Source organism: Carcharodon carcharias, chromosome 23 (genome assembly GCF_017639515.1).
Source record: "Carcharodon carcharias isolate sCarCar2 chromosome 23, sCarCar2.pri, whole genome shotgun sequence".
Classification (NCBI taxonomy): Eukaryota; Metazoa; Chordata; class Chondrichthyes; order Lamniformes; family Lamnidae; genus Carcharodon; species Carcharodon carcharias.
Window position 1 is genome coordinate 44,526,421 of NC_054489.1, and position 20,590 is coordinate 44,547,010.

The 20,590-nt window shown below is 41.9% G+C and overlaps 1 protein-coding gene across 5 annotated transcripts in view; it reads left to right on the forward strand.

The window, feature by feature from the left end:
* Window positions 1-20,590, forward strand: part of tanc2a (tetratricopeptide repeat, ankyrin repeat and coiled-coil containing 2a) — a 920,169-nt gene that overhangs the window by 597,222 nt on the left and 302,357 nt on the right. For all 5 annotated transcript variants that reach the window (XM_041217622.1, XM_041217623.1, XM_041217621.1 and 2 more), the window contains one exon: window positions 12,015-12,201. In XM_041217622.1, the coding sequence (XP_041073556.1) occupies window positions 12,015-12,201 (187 nt within the window). The remainder of the gene's footprint in view (window positions 1-12,014; window positions 12,202-20,590) is intronic.

Consider the following 20,590-nt stretch of genomic DNA (forward strand, 5'->3'; position numbering starts at 1 on the left):
ATATTTTTGTGCCTCTTTTCTGGTTTTTAGTGTTATGATCCCAGCTGTTGTTACAACTGGACAAGCCTGATCGATCCCAGGGATTTTATTTTTTGTTTAGATACGTGGAGAGTGGCTGCTGAACAGAATCATAGGAGTAAGCTGATGAACTTTTAGCAAAAGAATAAAACATTTATTAAACAAGAAAAGATTAGCTATATTACAATACTCCTTCACCCACAATGATATCTTTACATTTATATACAGATTTGTAAGCATAACACAAGTTACAAAAGCTATCTTGTACTTTAACATTCACAGTAAGTACATAATCCATGCATACCAATAGGTGACCTGTGGTCAGGCATACCACACTCTGAAACCAAGTAATAGATGCCGCCCCAAGCAGATGCTATTGTCAGAAAATAGAGATAGTTTACGTAAGGTATATTTGTATTTGTGGGTGTTAAGAATGAGTTTAGCTTTACTATTTGTTTATATTTCTGTGTGTTAAGAAAGGTCAAATTGAGTTTTAGTTTCACTTTTAAAAGTGCTTGCATTTTTAATGAGAGTTTTATGACTGTAAAATAAGTTAAGCAAACAAGAATAGAAAAAACAGTGCTGTTGTCTAGCAACATGGGGTCCAGAGTGGCATTTATTTCCCTCCCATTAACACACACTCAAGAAGAAAAACTGCAGTTTGATTTTAGAAGCTGTTTGAGTTCATATGTTTTAGAAGTAGCTGCCAGGAGAGACTGGAGCAATGGGGACAGATAGCCAGTCCCAAACTAAAGAAAAGGTACCCCAAAATCCAGGGGAGTGGAACAGGTGAAAGTCCTAAGACATTCTAGTCAAAGGAAGGACAGGAACTCAAACTGCTTTTGGTTTCTGTGTATGTGTGTGAGTAGGTCTCCTTCTCTGCATCCCTGTTGCTAGGCAACAGCACAGTTTTCTTTTCCCACCGCTGCTGGTTTTACTCCCCTTTGAGTCATAAAAATCTCATTAGATGCAGGTATACAAACAGAGTTTTTAAAGTGAAACTAAAATTCAACTTCTTTTCTTAACAGCAAAGTACAGAAGTACAAATCAAACATAAATGCTAAAGATATACCTTATTCTTAATGCGCCCAAATACACATATAACCTACTCAAACTATCTCCATTTCCTAACATTAGTGATTTCTGTTCTTGGACTGTTAAGTCTCTCCACTCCTCCACAGCCCCTTGTTTCATGTCATTTAGAATGCGCTCTGATCTATTTTCCTATGTCCAATGTGGATGACCTCAAACTTCCCCATATTGAATTCCATCTGGCACAGTTTTGCCCACTTATTTAATCTGCCAAATTTCTGTTCTTGCCCATATTATTTACTATCCTATCTAAGTCAGTAACTTTGACTTTCGGCTCTCTATTCCATCACATAAGTCATTTATAAAAGTGGTGTAAAGCAGAACTCCCGGAACAGATCCCTGGGAGCACCATTAGTCTCATTTGCCAATTTCAGTACCCATGATCCCTACTTTCTACCACCTACCTCCTGATTAACTCCTAGATACGATCGAAAGGCTACCTTCCAATTCCAGTCGTCTCTTATATGGAAAGACACTTTATAAATTCAAGTTGTTGTTGGGTGTTTCTTAAGTCCATACAAATTACAGCCATAGATACTCTATTATCTACTATATTAGTTACATCTTCAAAAAACTAGTTAGACATGACTTACTCTGCCTCTGATCAGTTCATAATTGTCCAAATCTTGAAGTGCCACATATGCTTTCCACCTGGGTATTTGGACAGCACCGAGGAAGAATGACTATGGCTGCTGCCTGATCTGAAATATGTAAATTGATCCATGGAGTCTCAACTGCGAAAATTTGGTTATTTTTAATTGTAAAGGCATCCATTATAATTGTCTTGAATAATTAGGGGCCATTACTTCCGAGGAGTGGCAATCACAGCCGGATTGCCATTCCACTCCTTTTTACTTACACTGGAATGCAGCTGCACCTTTCTTGCCTGACTTTTTGATTCTGACTGAGTGAGAATTGTACAGTGCAACAGGTTCCTGAATCCTCTGTCGAGTGCTGCAGAGTCAGAGAAAAAGGGGCACTTATATTGCACTAGCTTCTGTAAAGCAAACAAGTTTAGAGGACCCAGCCTCCCTGAGAAGCCAGGGAGAAGGTAAGGGGATAGGATTGGTTATTTTTGGGGGCGGGCGGGGGCGGGAGTGGTTGGGTCTGGTCTTGGGGGGCAGAAAACAGAAGGGGGATGGGTCGGGTGGTCGGATGGGGGTGGGTCGCATGACTGGTGGTTTTGTTGGGGATGTTGCCGAGGGATCAGGGGGTCAGGAGAGTGGTTGGGGGTAATTGGGTAGACTGGGGGTGGGGGGGTGCAGCAAAATGGTTGTAATTCTCCTAACTTTTCCAGGGTAACTATTCTACTAAGACAGTAGGCACCATCTGAAATCTCCGATTTAAGTTGTAGTTTTAGATAGTTCCTAGTGCGGGGTGATTGCCCATCAGATGTTTGAGCTTCCCGGGCAATTGCCATGCAGTCCTTGTACAGGGACTTCGCGGGGGAGGGGGTCCCCCGGCACATCTTCTGGGGTAACCCCCTCCCAGTGCATCTTCTGGGCTACCTCCCATGTACTACCCTCTGGAGATCAGAAGTTATGGGCCAAGAAATACTGGTCCATGTGACCTGGCGACACTTGACCTGAAAACAGCATCAATAGGGAGGAAGTTAAGACCAGATGTTGTATGGCTGGCAGACACAAAGGAAAATTGTAGCAGAGGGAAGAACAGAGAAAGCCAATTTACAGGGAGTTGTGTGCATGTTGTACAGGATGGAAAGCTGAGACAGGATTAGAACACGTAATGTGAATTGAACAATTTTACTGCTGCTTCAGTTTCGCCAGGGCCAACCCAAAACCGTTATAATGGGGCTTATTAAAAGGATAAGATAAGGAAGTCTTTCGAGATCTGTACCATCAAGACTGTCATGAACCTAGCTAAGGAGGTTCTGCAGGAGTGTTCAGTTTCGGTGACAACTGTCTCCGGAGACAGAATTGATAGAATATGGCTGCCAGCAAGTGCAAGTCAAGGGCTGAATTGATTGATGGGGAAAGTGAGAGATGCTATGCGACCGAGGCTGAGTTAGAGAACTTTGGAACTACACATGGTGCCATATATCTTGGGGAGGGATGCGTGTGCTTGTGGTTATGTAAGATGTATCCTTGTTGTTTCAGCACTTTAAAGTGACATTTACCTTTTTATTTGAAGTATCGTTTGCCTGCTAATTCATGTTTAATTTGTGTTGGCTCTGATTCATGTTAAAGTAAACATTACAAAAATCTTTTTGGTATTTGTTCATTTGGGGGTCTTATGGTTAATTTGGTTATTTTGGTTTATGGTTCCCCCACAGAAATCGTAACAGGGACCTAATCTTAAATTCCAGGATATGGAACGTTCAGTTTCTATACAGTGTTCCACTTGGTCCAGTAGACTACGAGAAACTAGCTACTAAGAGAAAGTGACCTCAATTTTACCAGGAGAGGAATTTGAACCCACATGGATGTAGCATCGATTGGAAGTTGAATCTGATATTTGAACCACTCAACCTGTTGATCCTGAAAACCTCTCAGTACTATTTTGTTGCTGAAATTCACAGATCATCTCAGTATCACAAATAGAATTTAGCAAAAGAAGGCAAAAATGACCTCAAAGGCTGTATTTGCAGTCTTTTGGTCAGAAACAGAAGGCAAATGAGCTGTCAAATGTTTAAAGCTGTTGCCATTAAAGGAATTTAGTCATACATGAATAATAATAGTTGACAGTCTCCACAGCATTGTATAGATTTCAAATTTCCCCTTTATGGCCTTAATAAAATATATTTAAAATAGGTCAAATGTTGAGTATATTGAAGTCCATTTAAATGAATACGCCATTATCCAGATAAATTATTCTCCGATTCCAGCTACAGTAACTAATATAAAATATCATTTGTAAACTTGTACCAAAATAATGTACATCATTCAGAGCTTTGCGACAGTGTCATTGATATGAAGAGGGTTTCGTAGCTATGTGTTATGTACTTAGTGGACTTTATTAGCTGATGTGTCGCGAGTAGTCCGTATTAATAAACCTGCTGGAGTCACTGAATCATAGTATTGTTATTTTCAAAGGATTTTGCTTGCCATTGGTGGCTCAGATGCAGCTGGTAAAATTTTATTTCACTGTAATTGCTTTTGCATTGGTCTTAGGTTGTCCATTTGTATTGGTTGGTAGTATATTCACCAGAGTTTGTAGATTGTGGATTTATGGTTCACTTCATGACCTGCACATATCATCTGTATTGACACTTCTGTAACATTGAAGGGGTGCAGAGTGCTGCATTTCTAGACTTGGGCCTGGATTTTCACTCCCAGAGCTTGCTGCACCTGCCTTAGGAAAATGTTCCCCAAATGGCCGGTCTTCATTTCAGGGAGGTACGGGTGCAGGTAGAGTTGGATCCATCAGCCCCAGATGCCTTTCAGAGCTGGCCCGGGGCTGCCAAGTGCCGAGGCAAGCTGGTTAAAAGGCCACCTTCAGTTCTCTGGGACTGTGTCCCAGTTGTTTTCTTAAACATTAGGCCCCTCAACCCTTTACCCACTGTCCATGTCCATACATGCCAATCCATGCCTTCCACCAACTCCATGGCCTCTTATAGCCCATATGCCATCTCAGACAACCCATGCCCCCACTCACCCCCATGGCCCCTTATAGCCCATTTGTCAATTTATACCAGCCCATGCCCCCACTCACCTTTGCTCTTACACCCTCCTTGCCAACTCACCCAATATCCACCATGGGCAGACATCAGGAGCCTTACTGAGATGAAATCAAATGAAGTTCTAAATAGTCATTTGGTAGTGCAGAACTTGAGTATTGCTGAAAAAAGATGTTCTGTCAAAGCTTTACCTTGCTTCCATCAGTACAATCACAAGAATACCGATGTCAGGGGAAGCAACATCTTTATATTGTATGAGAAGAGAGTGCTGATTGGGTGGCAAATGGACTGCGATTGGGAGAGGCATTGCCATGGAGAATGCACCAGTTTATGATGACTGACAGTTAACTGCCAAGCACTGTTTGAAATTTAGACTAGGCAGCTTGACTCTTGTCAAGACATTACCCTGAGGAATGAACCAGCAAATGGCTATCACTTATTTTGTATATCATTTCACGCAAACTCATGAATGGGCCTAAGGCTGTCACTTTAGGCCCTGAAAAATGCCCAGTCTACCTCAGATTACCCCAGAAGGGCAAGATGTATCAAAAATTTGAGCAACAGGTGAAGCTAGCTGTTTCACGCTGCTACTGTCAGTGCTATGCAACATGAGTGATATTCGCCACCTACAGGATGCTGCTGTCAAGCCAAAAAGACTTTCTGCCTATCATACAAATGAGTAATATGGTGTATGAATTTCAGTGCCAGTGTGATACCAGGTGTGTAGGCTGTACATCCCAAAGACTGGCCGATAGTAGCAAACAGCATACAACCTAGGAGTAGGCCATTTGGCCCCTCGAGCCTGCTCCGCCATTCATTATGATCATGGCTGATCATCCAGCTCAATAGCCTGCTCCTGCTCTCTCCCCATACCCTTTGATCCCTTTCACCCCAAGAGCTATATCTAACTCCTTCTTGAAAACATACAATGTTTTGGTCTCAACTACTTTCTGTGGTAACGAATTCCACAGGCTCACCACTGAGTGAAGAAATTTCTCCTCATCTCAGTCCTAAATGGTCTACCCCATATCTTCAGACAGTGACCCCTGGTTCTGGACTTCCCCACCATCAGGAACATCCTTCCTGCATCTACCCTGTCTAGTCCTGTTAGAATTGTATAGGTTTCTATGAGATCCCCCTGATTCTTCTGAACTCCAGCAAGTATAATCTTAACTGACTCATTTTCTCCTCATATGTCAGTCCCGCCATCGTAGGAATCAGTCTAGTAAACCTTCGCTGCACTCCCTCTATAGCAAGTACATCCTTCCTCAGTTAAGGAGACCAAAACTGCACACAATATTCCATTTGTGGTCTCACCCAAGGCCCTGTACAATTGTAGCAAGACATCCCTGTTCCTGTACTCAAATCCTCTTGCTATGAAGGCCAACATACCATTTACCTTCTTTACCGCCTGCTGCATCTGCATGCTTACCTTCAGCGACTGGTGTACGAGGACACCCAGGTTTCGTTGCACATTCCCCTCTTTCAATTTATAGCCATTCAGATAATCTGCCTTCCTGTTTTTGTTACCAAAATGGATAACCTCACATTTGTCCACATTATACTGCATCTGCCATGCATTTGCCCACTCACTTAGCTTGTCCAAATCACACTGAAGCATCTCTGCATCATCCTCACAGCTCACCCTCCAACCCATCTTTGTGTCATCTGCAAATTTGGAGATATTACATTTAATTCCCTCATCTAAATCATTAATATATATTGTGAATAACTGGGGTCCCAGCACCGATCCCTGCGATACCCCACCAGTCCCTGCCTGCCATTTGGAAAAAGACCCGTTTATTCGTGCTCTCTGTTTCCTGTCTGCCAATCAGTTTTCTGTCCACCTCAGTACACTACCCCCAATCCCATGTGCTTTACTTTTACATGCCAATCTCTTTTGTGGGACTTTGTCGAAAGCCTTCTGAAAGTCCAAATAAACCACGTCCACTGGCTCCCCCTCCTCAACTCTACTGGTTACATCCTCGAAAAATTCCAATAGATTTGTCAAGCATGATTTCCCTTTCATAAATCCATGCTGACTCTGTCTGATTCTGCCACTGTTTACCACGTGCTCAGCTATTAAATCTTTTATAATGGACTCTCGAATTTTCCCCACTACTGACATCAGGCTGACTGGTCGATAATTCCGTTTGCTCTCTGCCTCCCTTTTTAAATAGTGGGATTATATTAGCTACCCTCCAGTCTGTAGGAACAGTTCCAGAGTCTATAGAATCTCGGAAGACGACCACCAATGCATCCACTATTTCTAGGGCCACTTCCTTAAGTACTCTAGGATGTAGATTATCAGGCCCCGGGTATTTATCGGCCTTCAATCCCATCAGTTTCCCCAACATCATTTCCTTACTAATACTGATTTCTATCAGTTCCTCCCTGTCACTAAACCATGTGTTCCCCAACATTTCTGGTATGTTATTTGTGTCCTCTTTTGTGAAATCAGAACTAAAGTATGTATTTAGTTGGTCAGCCATTTCTTTGTTCCCCATTATAAATTCCCCTGTATCTGACTGTAAGGGACCTACGTTTCTCTTCACCAATCTTTTTCTCTTCACATACCTATAGAAACTTTTACAGTCAGTTTTTATGTTCCCTGCAAGTTTACTCTCATACTCTATTTTCCCCTTCTTAATCAATCCCTTGGTCCTCCTTTGCTGAATTCTAAACTGCTCCCAATCCTCAGGTCTGTTTTTTTTGGCCAATTTGTATGCCTCTTCCTTGCATCTAATACTATCTCTCATTTCCCTTATAAGCCATGGTTTGGCTTCCTTTCCTGTTTTACTTTTGCGCCAGACAGGAATAAACAATTGTTGCCGTTCACCCATGCGCTCTTTGAATGTTTGCCATTGCCTATCGACCGTCATCCCTTTAAGTAAAGTTTCCCAATCCATCATAGCCAACTCGCGCCTCATACCATCGTAGTTTCCTTTATTAAGATTCAGGGCTCAAGTCTCAGAATCAACTACGTCACTCTCCATCTTGATGAATAATTCTATCATATTATGGTCACTCATCCCCAAGGGACCTCACACAACTAGATTGCCAATTATTCCTTTCTCATTACACAATACCCAGCCTGTTTTCTCGTAGGTTCCTCAATGTATTGGTCCAGACAAACATCCCGTATATACTCTAGGAATTCGTCCTCTATGGTATTGCTAATTTGATTTGCCTAATCTATATGCATATTAAAGTCACCCATAATTACAGATGTTCCTTTAGTACATGCGTCTCTAATTTCCTGTTTAGTGCCATTCCCTACATCACCACTACAGTTTGGTGGTCTACATACAACCCCCACTAATGATTTTTGCCCCTTGTTGTTTCTCAGCTCTACCCATAAGGATTCCACATCGTTGGAGCTAATACCTTTTCCTCACTATTTCGGTAATTTCCTCTTTAACTAGCAATGCAACTCCACCGCCTTTTCCTTTTTGTCTGTCCATCCTAAATACTGAATACCCCTGGATGTTCAGTTCCCATCCCTGGTCACCCTGCAGCTATGTCTCCGTTAAATCCTGACTATATCATACCTGTTTACATCTATTTGCGTGGTTAATTCATTCACTTTATTGCGAATGCTCCTCGCATTAAGGCACAAAGCCTTAAGGCTTGTTTTTTTACCATTACTTGTCCTATTCCCACTATTTTTCACTGAGGCCTTGTTTGATTCTTGCCCTTGATTTCTCTGACTATCACTTTTCTTATTCCGCTTTCCGTCTTTTGTTCTTGCCTTTGATTCCCCTTCCTCTGACTCCTTGCATAGGTTCCCATCCCCCAGCCATTTTAGTTTAAACCTACCCCAACCATTCTAGCAAATTTTCCCCCTAGGACATCAGTCCCAGTCCTGCCAGGTGTAACCCGTCCAGTTTGTACTCGTCCCACTTCCCCCAGACCCAGTCCCAATGCCCCAGGAATCTGAAACTCTCCCCTTCACACCAACTGTTCAGCCACGTATTCATCCAATATATCCTGCTATTTCTACTCTGACTGGCATGTGGCACTGGTAGTAATCCTGAGATCACTACCTTTGAGGTCCTACTTTTCAACTTACTTCCTAACTCCCTATATTCTGCTTTTAGGACCTCATCCCTTTTTTTACCTATGTCGTTTGTACCATGACCACTGGCTTTTCACATTCCCCCTTCAGAATATCCTCTAGCTGCTCTGAGACATCCTTGACCCTAGTGCCAGGGACTCAACATACTCCCAGAGTCTTGTTTGCGGCCACAGAAACGCCTATCTATTCCCCTTACAATTGAATCCCCTATAACTATTGCATTCCCACACTTTCTACTCCTCCCCTGTGCAGCAGACCGAACCGCGGTGCAACGAATTTGGCTGTTGCTGCTTTCTCCTGAGAGGCCATTCCCCCCCAACAGTATCCAAAGCGGTATATCTGTTTTGCAGGGGAATAGCCACAGGAGATTCCTACACTGCCTGCCTAGTCCTCTTGCTTTACCTGGTGGTCACCCATTCCCTTTCTGCCTGTGGACTCTTAGCCTGCAGTGTGACCACCTCTCTGTACGTGCTATCCATGATACTCTCCGCCTCGCAGGTGCTCCACAGTGTCCCTAACCACTGCTCCAGCTCCAAAACGCGGGCTTCCAGGAGCTGCAGCTGGAGACACTTCCCGCACACATGCTGGTCCCGGGCTCTGGAAATGTGCCCAGCTTCCCACATAGAGTAGGAGGAGCACACAATGGCTTTGAGCTCTCCTGCCATGACTTACACCTTTAAATTAAATTAAACCTTTTGGAAAATAATTAATATCAATTACTCTCAGGCCCTTCTTCCCTGCTCCTCGTTTTTACATAATATAGCCCCTACAAATGATGATCTACAAAATAAGACCTTAAAAACCATAAGCGATAAAAGTAGTAACTGCTTACCCAGCCGTACTTACGGTACTCAAAAGATCACCTCGTTCCCTCCTCACCGAACTCCCTCAGTCACTCCTGTTCTCCCAGCTCCTCTTCAACTCCCGCCTCCTCTCGCGCTCCTCTTCAACTCCCGCCTCCTCTCGCGCTCCTCTTCAACTCCCGCCTCCTCTCGCGCTCCTCTTCAACTCCCGCCTCCTCTCGCGCTCCTCTTCAGTTCCCGCCTCCTCTCGCGCTCCTCTTCAGCTCCCGCCTCCTCTCGCGCTCCTCTTCAGCTCCCGCCTCCTCTAGGTGCTGCTGACTGCCTGTCCCAGAGTCCTCCTCTTGCTCTCCCCATGTCCTAGCCATTGACCGCAGTGGGCAAGGTAGAGACCGTACCCAACTTGTCCGTGCTTACAACGCTCAAAACATGGTGTCCAACATTCATTGTGATTCTATGATTGGACGACATTTGTTAAATAATCCTCAGTGTGCTAATAATTACGCTGACAACCAATTTAAGATTGTCAGTCAGACTTGCAGTGTGGCACATTTACGTGTACTAGAGGCTACATATCTTAATATACAGGCCCTCGTTCTTTGCAGACAGAAAGAACATGTACACACATTGCACCTGTTTCAGCTGAACAAAATAAGTGATAGCATTTGCTGGTTCATTCCTCAGGGCAATACCTTGACCAATCAGGGTCAAGCTGCCTGGTTTAAATTTCAAACAATGCTTGGCAGTTAGATGCCTGTCACCATTAACTGGTACATTCTCTTTGGTACACTTCCACCAATCAGAGTCCACTTGCCATCCAATCAGCACTCTCTTCTCCTTCAGTACAAAGTTATTGCTTCCCATGACATCGGTGTTCTTGCAATTGTCCTTATGAGTGAAAGATGAAAAGCTTTGACAAAATGTCTTCTTTCACCAATATTAAAGTTCTGAACGTCTGTTAGACTTCACAATATTCAAAAACACTCATTCATGACAGTCCATTCAATACACTTAAATCCCCTCAAGTGCTTAATTCTCTATGAAAACAAACATTTTTATTCATAGCCCCACATCAAAGACAGCTAATCCTTTATTAACTTCTTTGAGCTGCCAATCAAACTGTGAACTTACAGCCCAGATTGTGGAAAGAAGTCCAGCAGTAATAATGCTTTAAAGAAAGCACTTAGGGTCATGTCAACAAGTATCTATTGAAACTGCTAGCATAATTTTTTTGCAACTCAGAGACACAGGCAAGCAGTTTTTTTTACAATTTTTAAAGGGCAGGTTACTTAAATAACTTGGCAGGTTGAGAGTTCTACAGCTGTTAGCCACCATGCACAAACATTTGCATCCACTCTAAAAAAAAAATTAGTAACTCAAACACTGCAGGATAAGGCCGTTGCCAGTGATATGGGATCTCTTTGAACTCAGCACTGAGTCACGCTCAACCTGCCCTCTTGCAGCAAAAATAGGATCTGTAAGAAATGGGGGCAGCACTTCTGTACCTGGATTCTGAATGCCATTTTTAAAGCTTCCCAGAGTATCCACAACTCTGGAAAAAATCTAGGCCCAAGTCTGACACTACTAGCTCAGGAGGACTTAAACAATCCTGACACTTGCAAGAAGATCAGGGGTCCTGCTGGTCAACATTCATTCTTTAACCAACAGCTTATTTATGGTTTGTAAGAATTTGCTGGTCACCAAATGGCTGCTGCATTAAATTACGTGATAATTGTAATTGAATCTCAAAAGCATTTAATTGGGTATAAAATGTCTTGGAAAGTCCTGAGGACAAGATAACTTGAAATATTATAGTGATTTGTTCACCTGTTCATAGAGCAGTGCTTGCCCTGCCAGTTCTGGTAGTGGGTCTGACACACCCAGTAACAAAACCAGTGTAAACTTTGTGGATTCGTGAAGGCTAATGAAGCATGTGAACTGCCGTTTGAAGAGCACAGCTCTATTAGGCAGTGAATTATATGCAGCTGAGTTAACTTATCTGCTAATTGCTTGTCAGACTACCATTCATTTATGAATGGCAAAAGTAGTTCAGTTATAAACACAGCTGAGTATCCTTCCATAGGAAGTTGAACAATGGTAGCATTATGGTGAAAGCCTCAAATATTCTGTCCTTTTATTATAGCAATAGCATGATATCTACATTTCTGTTCAATTACTTTGTAAAGCTAGGTTATATCTGAAACTTTGATTTTTTTCTAGAAAGTGATTAAGTATTTTTCCATCCACTTGCTACTATTGTGATGTTTAAGAGAATGTATGGCAACAATACAACCCCTTTAAAAAGTTTGTAATATTACAGTGCCAAGAAATTGTTCCAATTAATTTGTTTTTATATTGTTTAATATCTTAATATGATTTATTTTTGCAGACATCTACAGAAACACAGCGAATCAGCCCCTGCTCCACTTTGACAAGCAGTACTGCTTCCCCACCTGCTAACAGTCCCTGTTCCACCCTACCACCTGTCAGTACGTCTGCAACTGTTAAGGATTGCTCTTATGGAACTGTCACCAGCCCAACTTCCACACTGGAGAGCAGGGACAGTGGCATCATTGGTGAGTCCTGCCAACACGTTCTTTGTATTTATCCCACAATATTAAAGGTTTATAAGTCATAGAATGATATGGTTACAGCACAGAGGAAGGCCATTAAGCCCATCATATCTGTGCAGGTTCTCTGCAAGTGCAGCCCACTTACTCCTCCTCCCCTGCCTTTTCCCTATAACTCAGCAACTTTTTTCTCTTCAAATAACTATCCAATTCTCTTATGAAGGGCTTTTTTTGAACCTGCCTCCACTTCACCCTCCAGTGCTCTCCAGATCCTAACCAGTCACTGTGTAAAATGGATTTTCCTCATGTCACTGTTGCTTCTTTTGCCAGCCACCTTAATTCGGTGTCCTCTTGGTTCTCGGTCCTTCCACCTATGGAAACATTTCAGCTTATCTACTGTGCCCAGACTCCTCATGATTTTGATCACCTCCATCAAACCTCCTCTTAATCGAGAACAGCTCCAGTTTCTCCAATCTATCCATTTAACTAAAATTCCTCATCCCGGAACCATTATTGTGAATCTCTCTGCATCCTCTCCAGTGCCTTCAAATCCTTCCTAAATGTAGTGCCTGAAATTGGACACGGTACTCTAGTTGAGGCTAAACCAGTTTTTATACAAGTTTATCATAACCTCCTTGCTTTTGTACTATATACCCCTATTTATAAAGCCCAGGATCCCATCTGCTTTATTATCCACTTTCTCAACCTCCCCTGCCTCCTTCAATGACTTGTGCACATAGACCCTCAGATTCCCTCTGGCCCTGTACCCTCTTCGGAATTTTCCCCTTATCTCTGCATTCTTCCTACCAAATTGAATCACTTCACACTTCTCTGTATTCATTTTCATCTGCCACTAGTCTGCGCATTCTACCAGTCTTTCTATGTCCTCTTGAAGCCTATCCTGAGAACATAAGAACCAGGAACAGCAGTGGACCATATGGCCTGTCGAGTCTGTTCCATCATTCAATATGATCATGGCTGACCTTGGACTTCCACTCCACTTTCCCAACTTTTTTCCATTCTTTCAAGGGATGCCGATGTCGCTGGCTAGGCCAGCATTTTTATTGCCCTAATTGTCCTTGAGAAGGTGTTGGTGAGCTGTCTTCTTGAACGGCTGCAATCCATGTGATGTAGGTACACTCAGTGTAGTTCCAGGATTTTGACCCAGTAACAGTGAAGGGACAACAATGTAGTTCCAAGTCAGTCTCCATTCCTCCTTTTACCACTCTTTTCCTACTTGTATGCCTACAAAAGACTTTTGGATTTCATTTCATGTTAGCTTTAGACCATAAGACGTAGGAGCAGAAGTAAGCCATTCGGTCCATCAAGTCTGCTCCGCCATTCAATGAGATCATGGCTGATCTGATAACCCTCAGCCCCACTTTCCTGCCTTTTCCCCATAACCCTTGATTCCCTTACTGATTAAAAATCTGTCTATCTCAGCCTTGAATATACTTAACAACCCAGCCTCTTACAGCCCTCTGTGGTAAAGAATTCTACAGATTCACTAGTCTCTGAGAGAAGAAATTCCTCCTCATCTCTGTCTTAAATGGGTGACCCCTTACTCTGAGATTATGCCCTCTGGTCTTAGACTCTCCCACAAGGGAAAACAACCTCTCAGCATCTACCCTGTCAAAACCCCTAAGAATCTTATATGTTTCAATAAGGTGGCCCTCTCATTCTTCTAAATTCCAATGAGTATAGGCCCAACTTACTCAACCTCTCCTCATAAGAAAATCCCTCCATACCCGGGATTAACCTAGTGAATCTTCTCTGGACTGCATCCATTGCCAGTATATTTTTCCTTAGATAAGGGGACCAAAACTCTTCACACAGTATTCTAGGTGTGGTCTAACTAGTGCCTTGTATAGTTTTAGCTAGACCTCCCTATTTTTATTCTCTATTCCTTTGAAATAAAGGCCAACATTCCATTTGCCTTCCCTATTACCTGCTGAACTTGTATGTTAGCTTTTTGTGATTCATGCACGAGGACCCCCAAATCCCTCTGTGTGCTGCAGCTTTCTGCAGTCTTTCTCTATTTAAATAGTATTCAACTCCTCTATTCTTCCTGCCAAGTTTTTGCCCACTCACCTAACCTGTCTAAATCCCTCTGTAGATTCTTAGTGTCATCCTGACCACTTGCCTTCTCACCTATTTTTGTGTCATCCACAAATTTGGCGATAGTACATTCACTTCCCTCATCCAAGTCAATAATATATATTGTGAATAATTGTGGCCCCAGCACTGATCCCTGTGGCATTCTGCTAGTTACAAGTTGCCATCCTGAAAATGCTACCCGTATCCCAACTCTCTGTCATCTATTAGTTAGTCAATCCTTTATCCATGCTAATATACTACAGTCAACACCATAGGCTTTTATTTTATGAAGTAGCCTTATGTGCGGTATCTTATCTAAAGCTTTTTGGAAGTCCAAATGCATTTCATCTACTGGTTCCCCTTTATCTATCCTGCTTGTTACCTCCTTAAAGAATTCTAATAAATTTGTCACGCATGATTTCCCCTTCATGAAGCAGTGTTGACTCTGCTTGATTATATTATGCATTTCTAAATGTTCTGCTATTACATCCTTTATAATAGACTCTAACATTTTCCCAATGACGGACGTTAAGCCTACTGGTCTATAGTTAACTGTTTTTAGTCTCCCCCCGCTTCTTTGAATAAGGGTGTTACTTTGGCAGTTTTTCAATCCTCTGGGACTTATCCAGAATCTAAGGATTCTTGGAAGATTACTACCAATGTGTCCACTATCTCTGTAGCTACTTCCTTTAATATCCTAGGATGCAACACATCAGGTCCAGGGGACTTATTGGCCTTTAGCCCCATTAGTTTCCCTAGTGCTTTTTCTCTAGTGATAGTTATTGTATTTATTTCCTCCCCACTTTTGCGCCTTTGGTTATTTAGTGTTTTTGGAATGCTATTAGTGTCTTCTACCATGAAGACTGATGCGAAGTACTTATTCAACTTTCCTGCCATTTCCTGGTTCCCCATTATTATTTCCCCAGTTTCATTCTCTAAGGGGCCTATGTTCACCTTGGCCTCTCCCCTCCTTTTTATATATCTGAAGAAGCCCTTACTGTCTGTTTTTATTTAACTTGCTAGTTTACCCTCAAAGTTTATTTTCTCTTTTTTATGGTCATCTGTTGTTGGTTTTTAAAACTTTCCCAATTCTCTGCCTTACCACTAACCTTTGCCACGTTATATGTTTTTTTCTTTCAATTTGATATTATCCTTAACTTATTTGGTTAACCCTGGTTGGTTTATCCCCTTCCTAGAATCCTTCTTCCTCACTGGGATATATCTTTGTTGTGAGTCATGAGTTATTTTCTTAAATGTCTTAAATTGTACATCAACCATCTTTTCTGCTAAACTCCTTTCCCAGTCCACTCCAGCCAACTATGCCCTCATTCCTTTGTAATTACCCTTATTTAAGTTGAGCACAGTTGTTTCCAACCCAATTTTCTCACTCTCAAACTGAATGCTAAATTCTACAATATTATGGTCACTGTTTCCGAGGGGATCTTTTACTCTGAGATCATTTATTAAACCTGCCTCATTACACAATACCAGATCCAAAATAGCCTGATTCCTGGTTGGATCCACAACATATTGTTCTAGGAAACTGTCCCCAAATACACTCTCTGAATTCTTGCTCGTGGCTACCTCTGCAAATTTGATTTTCCCAAACTACATGAAGTTTAAAAGTCACCCATGATTAACGTACTGCATTTTTTACATGCCCTCATTATCTCCTGATTTATTCTCTGTCCTACAGTATAGCTACTGTTAGGGGGCCTATAGGCCACTCCCACCAGTGTCGTCTTTCCCTTGTTATTTCTTCCTCCACCCATATGGATACACCTTCGATCCAAGATCATTCCTTGCTATCATATTTATTCCACCTCATACTAACAAAGCTACCCCACCACCCTTTCCTTCCTGCCTGTCCTTTCGAAAAGTCACATACCTCTGAATATTTAGTTCCCAACTTTGATCTCTTTGTAACCATGTCTCCATAATGGCTATAAGATCATACCCATTAACCTCTATTTGTGCCATTGATTCATTTATTTTGTTCCAAATACTTCATGTATTTAAGTAAAGAGCCATTAATTTAGCCTCTTTACAGTTTTTTCCCCAATTGACCCTATTTACTACTTTTTTTAATGTTTGTACACTCTGTCCCTTCCTGTCACACCCTGGGTATCATTACCTAAAAAGCTGCCCTGCAATGCTGCCATATCCTTTTACTTTGTAAGCCTACGTATCCCCTCTCCAGAACCCTCCTGCTCTTATTTAGTTTAAAGCCCTCTCTACAGCCCTAGTTATTCGATTTGCCAAGACACAGGTCCCAGCATGGTTCAAGCAAAGCCCATCCCACCGGAACAGCTCCCTTCTACCCCAGTACTAGTGCCATTGCCCCATGAACTGAAACCCATTCCTCCCACACCAATCTTTCAGCCACGCTTTTAACTCCTTGGCTTTATTTACCCTATGCCAGTTTGTCCGTGGCTCAGGTAGTAACCCCGAGATTATTACCTTGGACGTTCTGCTTTTTAATTTAGCCCCTAACTGTTCAAATTCTTTCAGAAGAACCTCCTTCCTAGTCCTATCAAGTCATTGGTACCAACGTGGACGACGACAACTGGATCCCTCCCTTCCCATTCCAAGTTCCTCTCCAGCCCTGAAGAGATGTCCTTAACCCTAGCGCCAGGCAGGCAACACAGCCTTGGCGACTCACTCTCACGGCTGCAGAGAACAGTATTTATACCTCTAATTTTCATATTTTTCATACTTTCGCTAAACTTCTCTTGCTTTATTCACTTCTCCTCTGAACCTTCTGTATTGAGCCTGGTTCTCACTTGTATTATCCACATGACATCTGTCATATGCACCCTCTTTTCTGCTTCATCTTACTCTATCGCTTTTATCATCCAGGAAGCTGTGGATTTGAGGAACCTTTCCCTCTTGTGGGAATGTGCCTTGACTGTCCCTGAACTATCTCCCCTCTAAAGCCCATTGTTCTATTAGTTTTGCCTGCCACTTTTTGATTCCAGTCTATCTAGGCCAGATCCACTGTCACCGCATCGAATTTGGCCCTTTCTCAATTAATTATTCTTATTCTGGATTGCTCCTTGTATTTTTCCATAGCCAACCTAAACCTTATGATACTGTGACCATTACTGAAAAAAGAGACATGCTTTCATCTTGCACTCATCAGGACAGATGCAAGAATGTCGAATTTCAATTTATACTGTATGAGAAAAGGGTGCCAATTGGTTGTCTAGTTGACCCTGGTCAAGGAGTTGCCCTGGAGAATGCACCAGAGGCTTATTGTTTCCCAGGCTTCTGTTTAATTCAAAAAAGGCTTTATGTCTGGACATGTTCCTTTTACCTGCAGAGGTCCAGTCACTGCTTATAAATATATGTAGCTTCTAGAAAGAGTAAGTGAGCCACATTGCAATCCCAACTGATAATCTTAAATTGATTGTTGTTGTAATTCTTAGCACACTCAGGATTGTTCAGTAAATACTGTCCCACCACAGAATCACTATATAATGTTAGACATTACGCTCTTGAGGCTTGCAAGCATGGGCTAGTTGAGTACAGTCAGCATCCTGCCTATTGTGAATGTCATAAGTGAAAGTCATATCGCACATTACTCATTTGTGTGGTAGGCAAAACATTTTTTGGCTTAATGGCAGCTTCCTGTTCATGGAAAATACAATTCATCTTGCCCTTCCAGGGTAATTTGAGGTACACTGGGCACTTTTCAGGTCTGAAAGTGGCGGTCTTAGGCCCATTTGTGGGTATGCATGATACATAGCAAACAATGATCTGATCCATTATCCAGCAAACAGGATACCTTTAACGTGCCCTATTTCAACATCAAGCTTACACGGTGAGCAAATGGCTTGGGCCCCACAAAATGCTATGAAATTGCTGCTCACAACTCAGTTTCCCTTCCTGGCTCCCATGTTAACCATGTCTGGTTCTCTCTGCTCAGATCCCTTTCTCCTTCAAAATTGTCAACATCATCCAGCTTCTCAAAAAATCTTGAATCCACTGTCCTTGGAAATATGGCCCCATCTCCAACCTCCCTTTCCAAAGTCCCTAAGCTTGGTGGCTCCCATATCCCTGCCCACCTCTGCTTGCTCAGTTTTTGAATCCTTCTAATCAGGGACATGATTTTCTCTGCGGGCTTCAGCACAAATTTGTCATGATCAAATGGGAGTCAAAAGTCTGCACTGTGGGGACAACAGATGCCCAACCGTGATATTTCTGCGAATGGCCAGCTAATGGCCCAATGGTGGTTTCACCATTTAATCAAGAATGTCATGCAATTTCTCTAAACTGGATGCCCTATAGGGGGCCCTCCAACACTAAAGAAGCAGTAGGCCACTCCTCCAGGTAAGTGAGAAAGAGGGTGCCTCAGAATGGAGGATCTCTCTCCAACTTTTTACATTTAAAAATTGGCCTCATAGCTTTTTTAAATTCACTTATGGCATGTGGGCATCACTGGCTAGGCTTGCATTTATTGTCCATTCCTAATTGCCCTTGAGAAGGTGGTAATAAGCTGCCTTCTTGAACTGCTGCACCCATCTTCCTTGTGCTTGCTGACCTACATTGTCTCCTCACTAATCAATGCTCCAATTTTTAAAAAAAAATCTCATTTTTGCTTTCAAACCCCTCCATGGCCTTGGCCCTCACTATCTCTGTAAATTCTTCCAACCCCACTACCTTCCTATCTCGCCACTTAAACATCCCAGATCTTAATTGCTGCACCATTGCCGGCCATGCCTTCAGCTCTGGAATTCCCTCTCCATCTCTCTGCCTTTCTTTCCTCCTTTAAGAAACCCCTTAAAATCTACCAATTGGTCAAGCTTATGATCGTCTGTTCTAATGTCTCCTATGTGGCTCAGTGTCAAATTTTGTTTTATAATGCTCTTGTGAAGTGCTTTGGGACATTTTACTACAGTGCAGGAATTATATAAATACATGTTGCTGCTGTCCATGAGTTGTATTTAAAATAATGGTGGATAGCTCAAATTAGCCATGGCTCCTTGATCATTATTTTACTGTTTTATTGTAAAGTCTAATTGGACTCTTACTAATTTTACTTCAACTATATCTTTTAACTGAATCAAGATGAACAATGCTTGCTGCTGTTTTCTCAATATGAAGTTAGCGCTACTTTAACTTTAACATAGGCACATTGGCTTTAGGCCTATTGAATGTGGGTTTTGCTAAGTAAGGTGAAGTATTTGGCTGTGGTATCAGCCAGATGTTCAAGAGGCCATCATTTCCACAGTTAAATCATGATACAACATTCAAACAATCTAAAATATTTCTTCTACGTGTATTTATTTTTATTGTAATTGAAACCTCAGTTTTTGCTGTGCCACTAAAATAACTTTTCAGAGTTGGCAATTGTGCATTCTTCAGAGACAACCCAACTACTTGAGGCCAAATAAGGTTGTTAAAATAGTTTGTTATGCTATGGCATATGAGTAACAGGCAACCAAATAAGTGCAGATAAGAACACTTCATTGTTTCTACGAGAGTTCTCACTTAAAAGGATAAAATTTATTGCCATTTATTTCAGAAGCATGTAAAAATTAGAGGCCTAGGATGTTAGGCAAAGAAACAGTTAACTTACAAGGAGTTCAATTGGTAAATTATTGGTTAACAAGCTAAGTACCCATTTGATGTGTATAAAAAGGGAAAGCAGGTGACAAGGTTCCTGTTGAGTTTTATGCACCCAAAAATAAAACTCTGTTTGAAGAAACCAGTCTTGGTCTTTATCTTATTGTCAAGCAGGTGTCAGGACGTTATCATAGGACATGACAGTAAGTGTCATGTATAATGTGTTCGAGGTGACATCAATACTGTAGCACTTCACAGTATTCACTTCATTAGTATATCCTTTCTGTGAATTGTCTAAATATTATGGGTATACAGCTAAGCATGATTGTTTGTGAGGAAACCAAGCTTTACATTTTGTGTTGCATGTGGCTTTCTTCTCCTTTGTCTTGAAAAGCTGTTGAACTTGTGCAGTTGTGCTAAGTTTTTATTTCCCAACTGAAAATGCTGCATTGTAAATAAAACTGAGTCAAGACTGCTGATTGCTTTGTGTTCCCATTAACAAGTAGTGCTTCCATCAACTGTTCATGTCGTTTGTTAGTTAGAAATATAGAGAGACATTAAAGTAGGCTGAACCTATGAACACAAACAAGGGGGACGAGGTATACAATTGCAATTAACATACAAAGGGAGTGATTTCCATCTCTCCACTCCCAGGGTGGCCTTTGTCATTTGATATGCTGATTCACATAATACATTCTGTATCCAAGTAAATCAAGTGCTTCCACAGTTG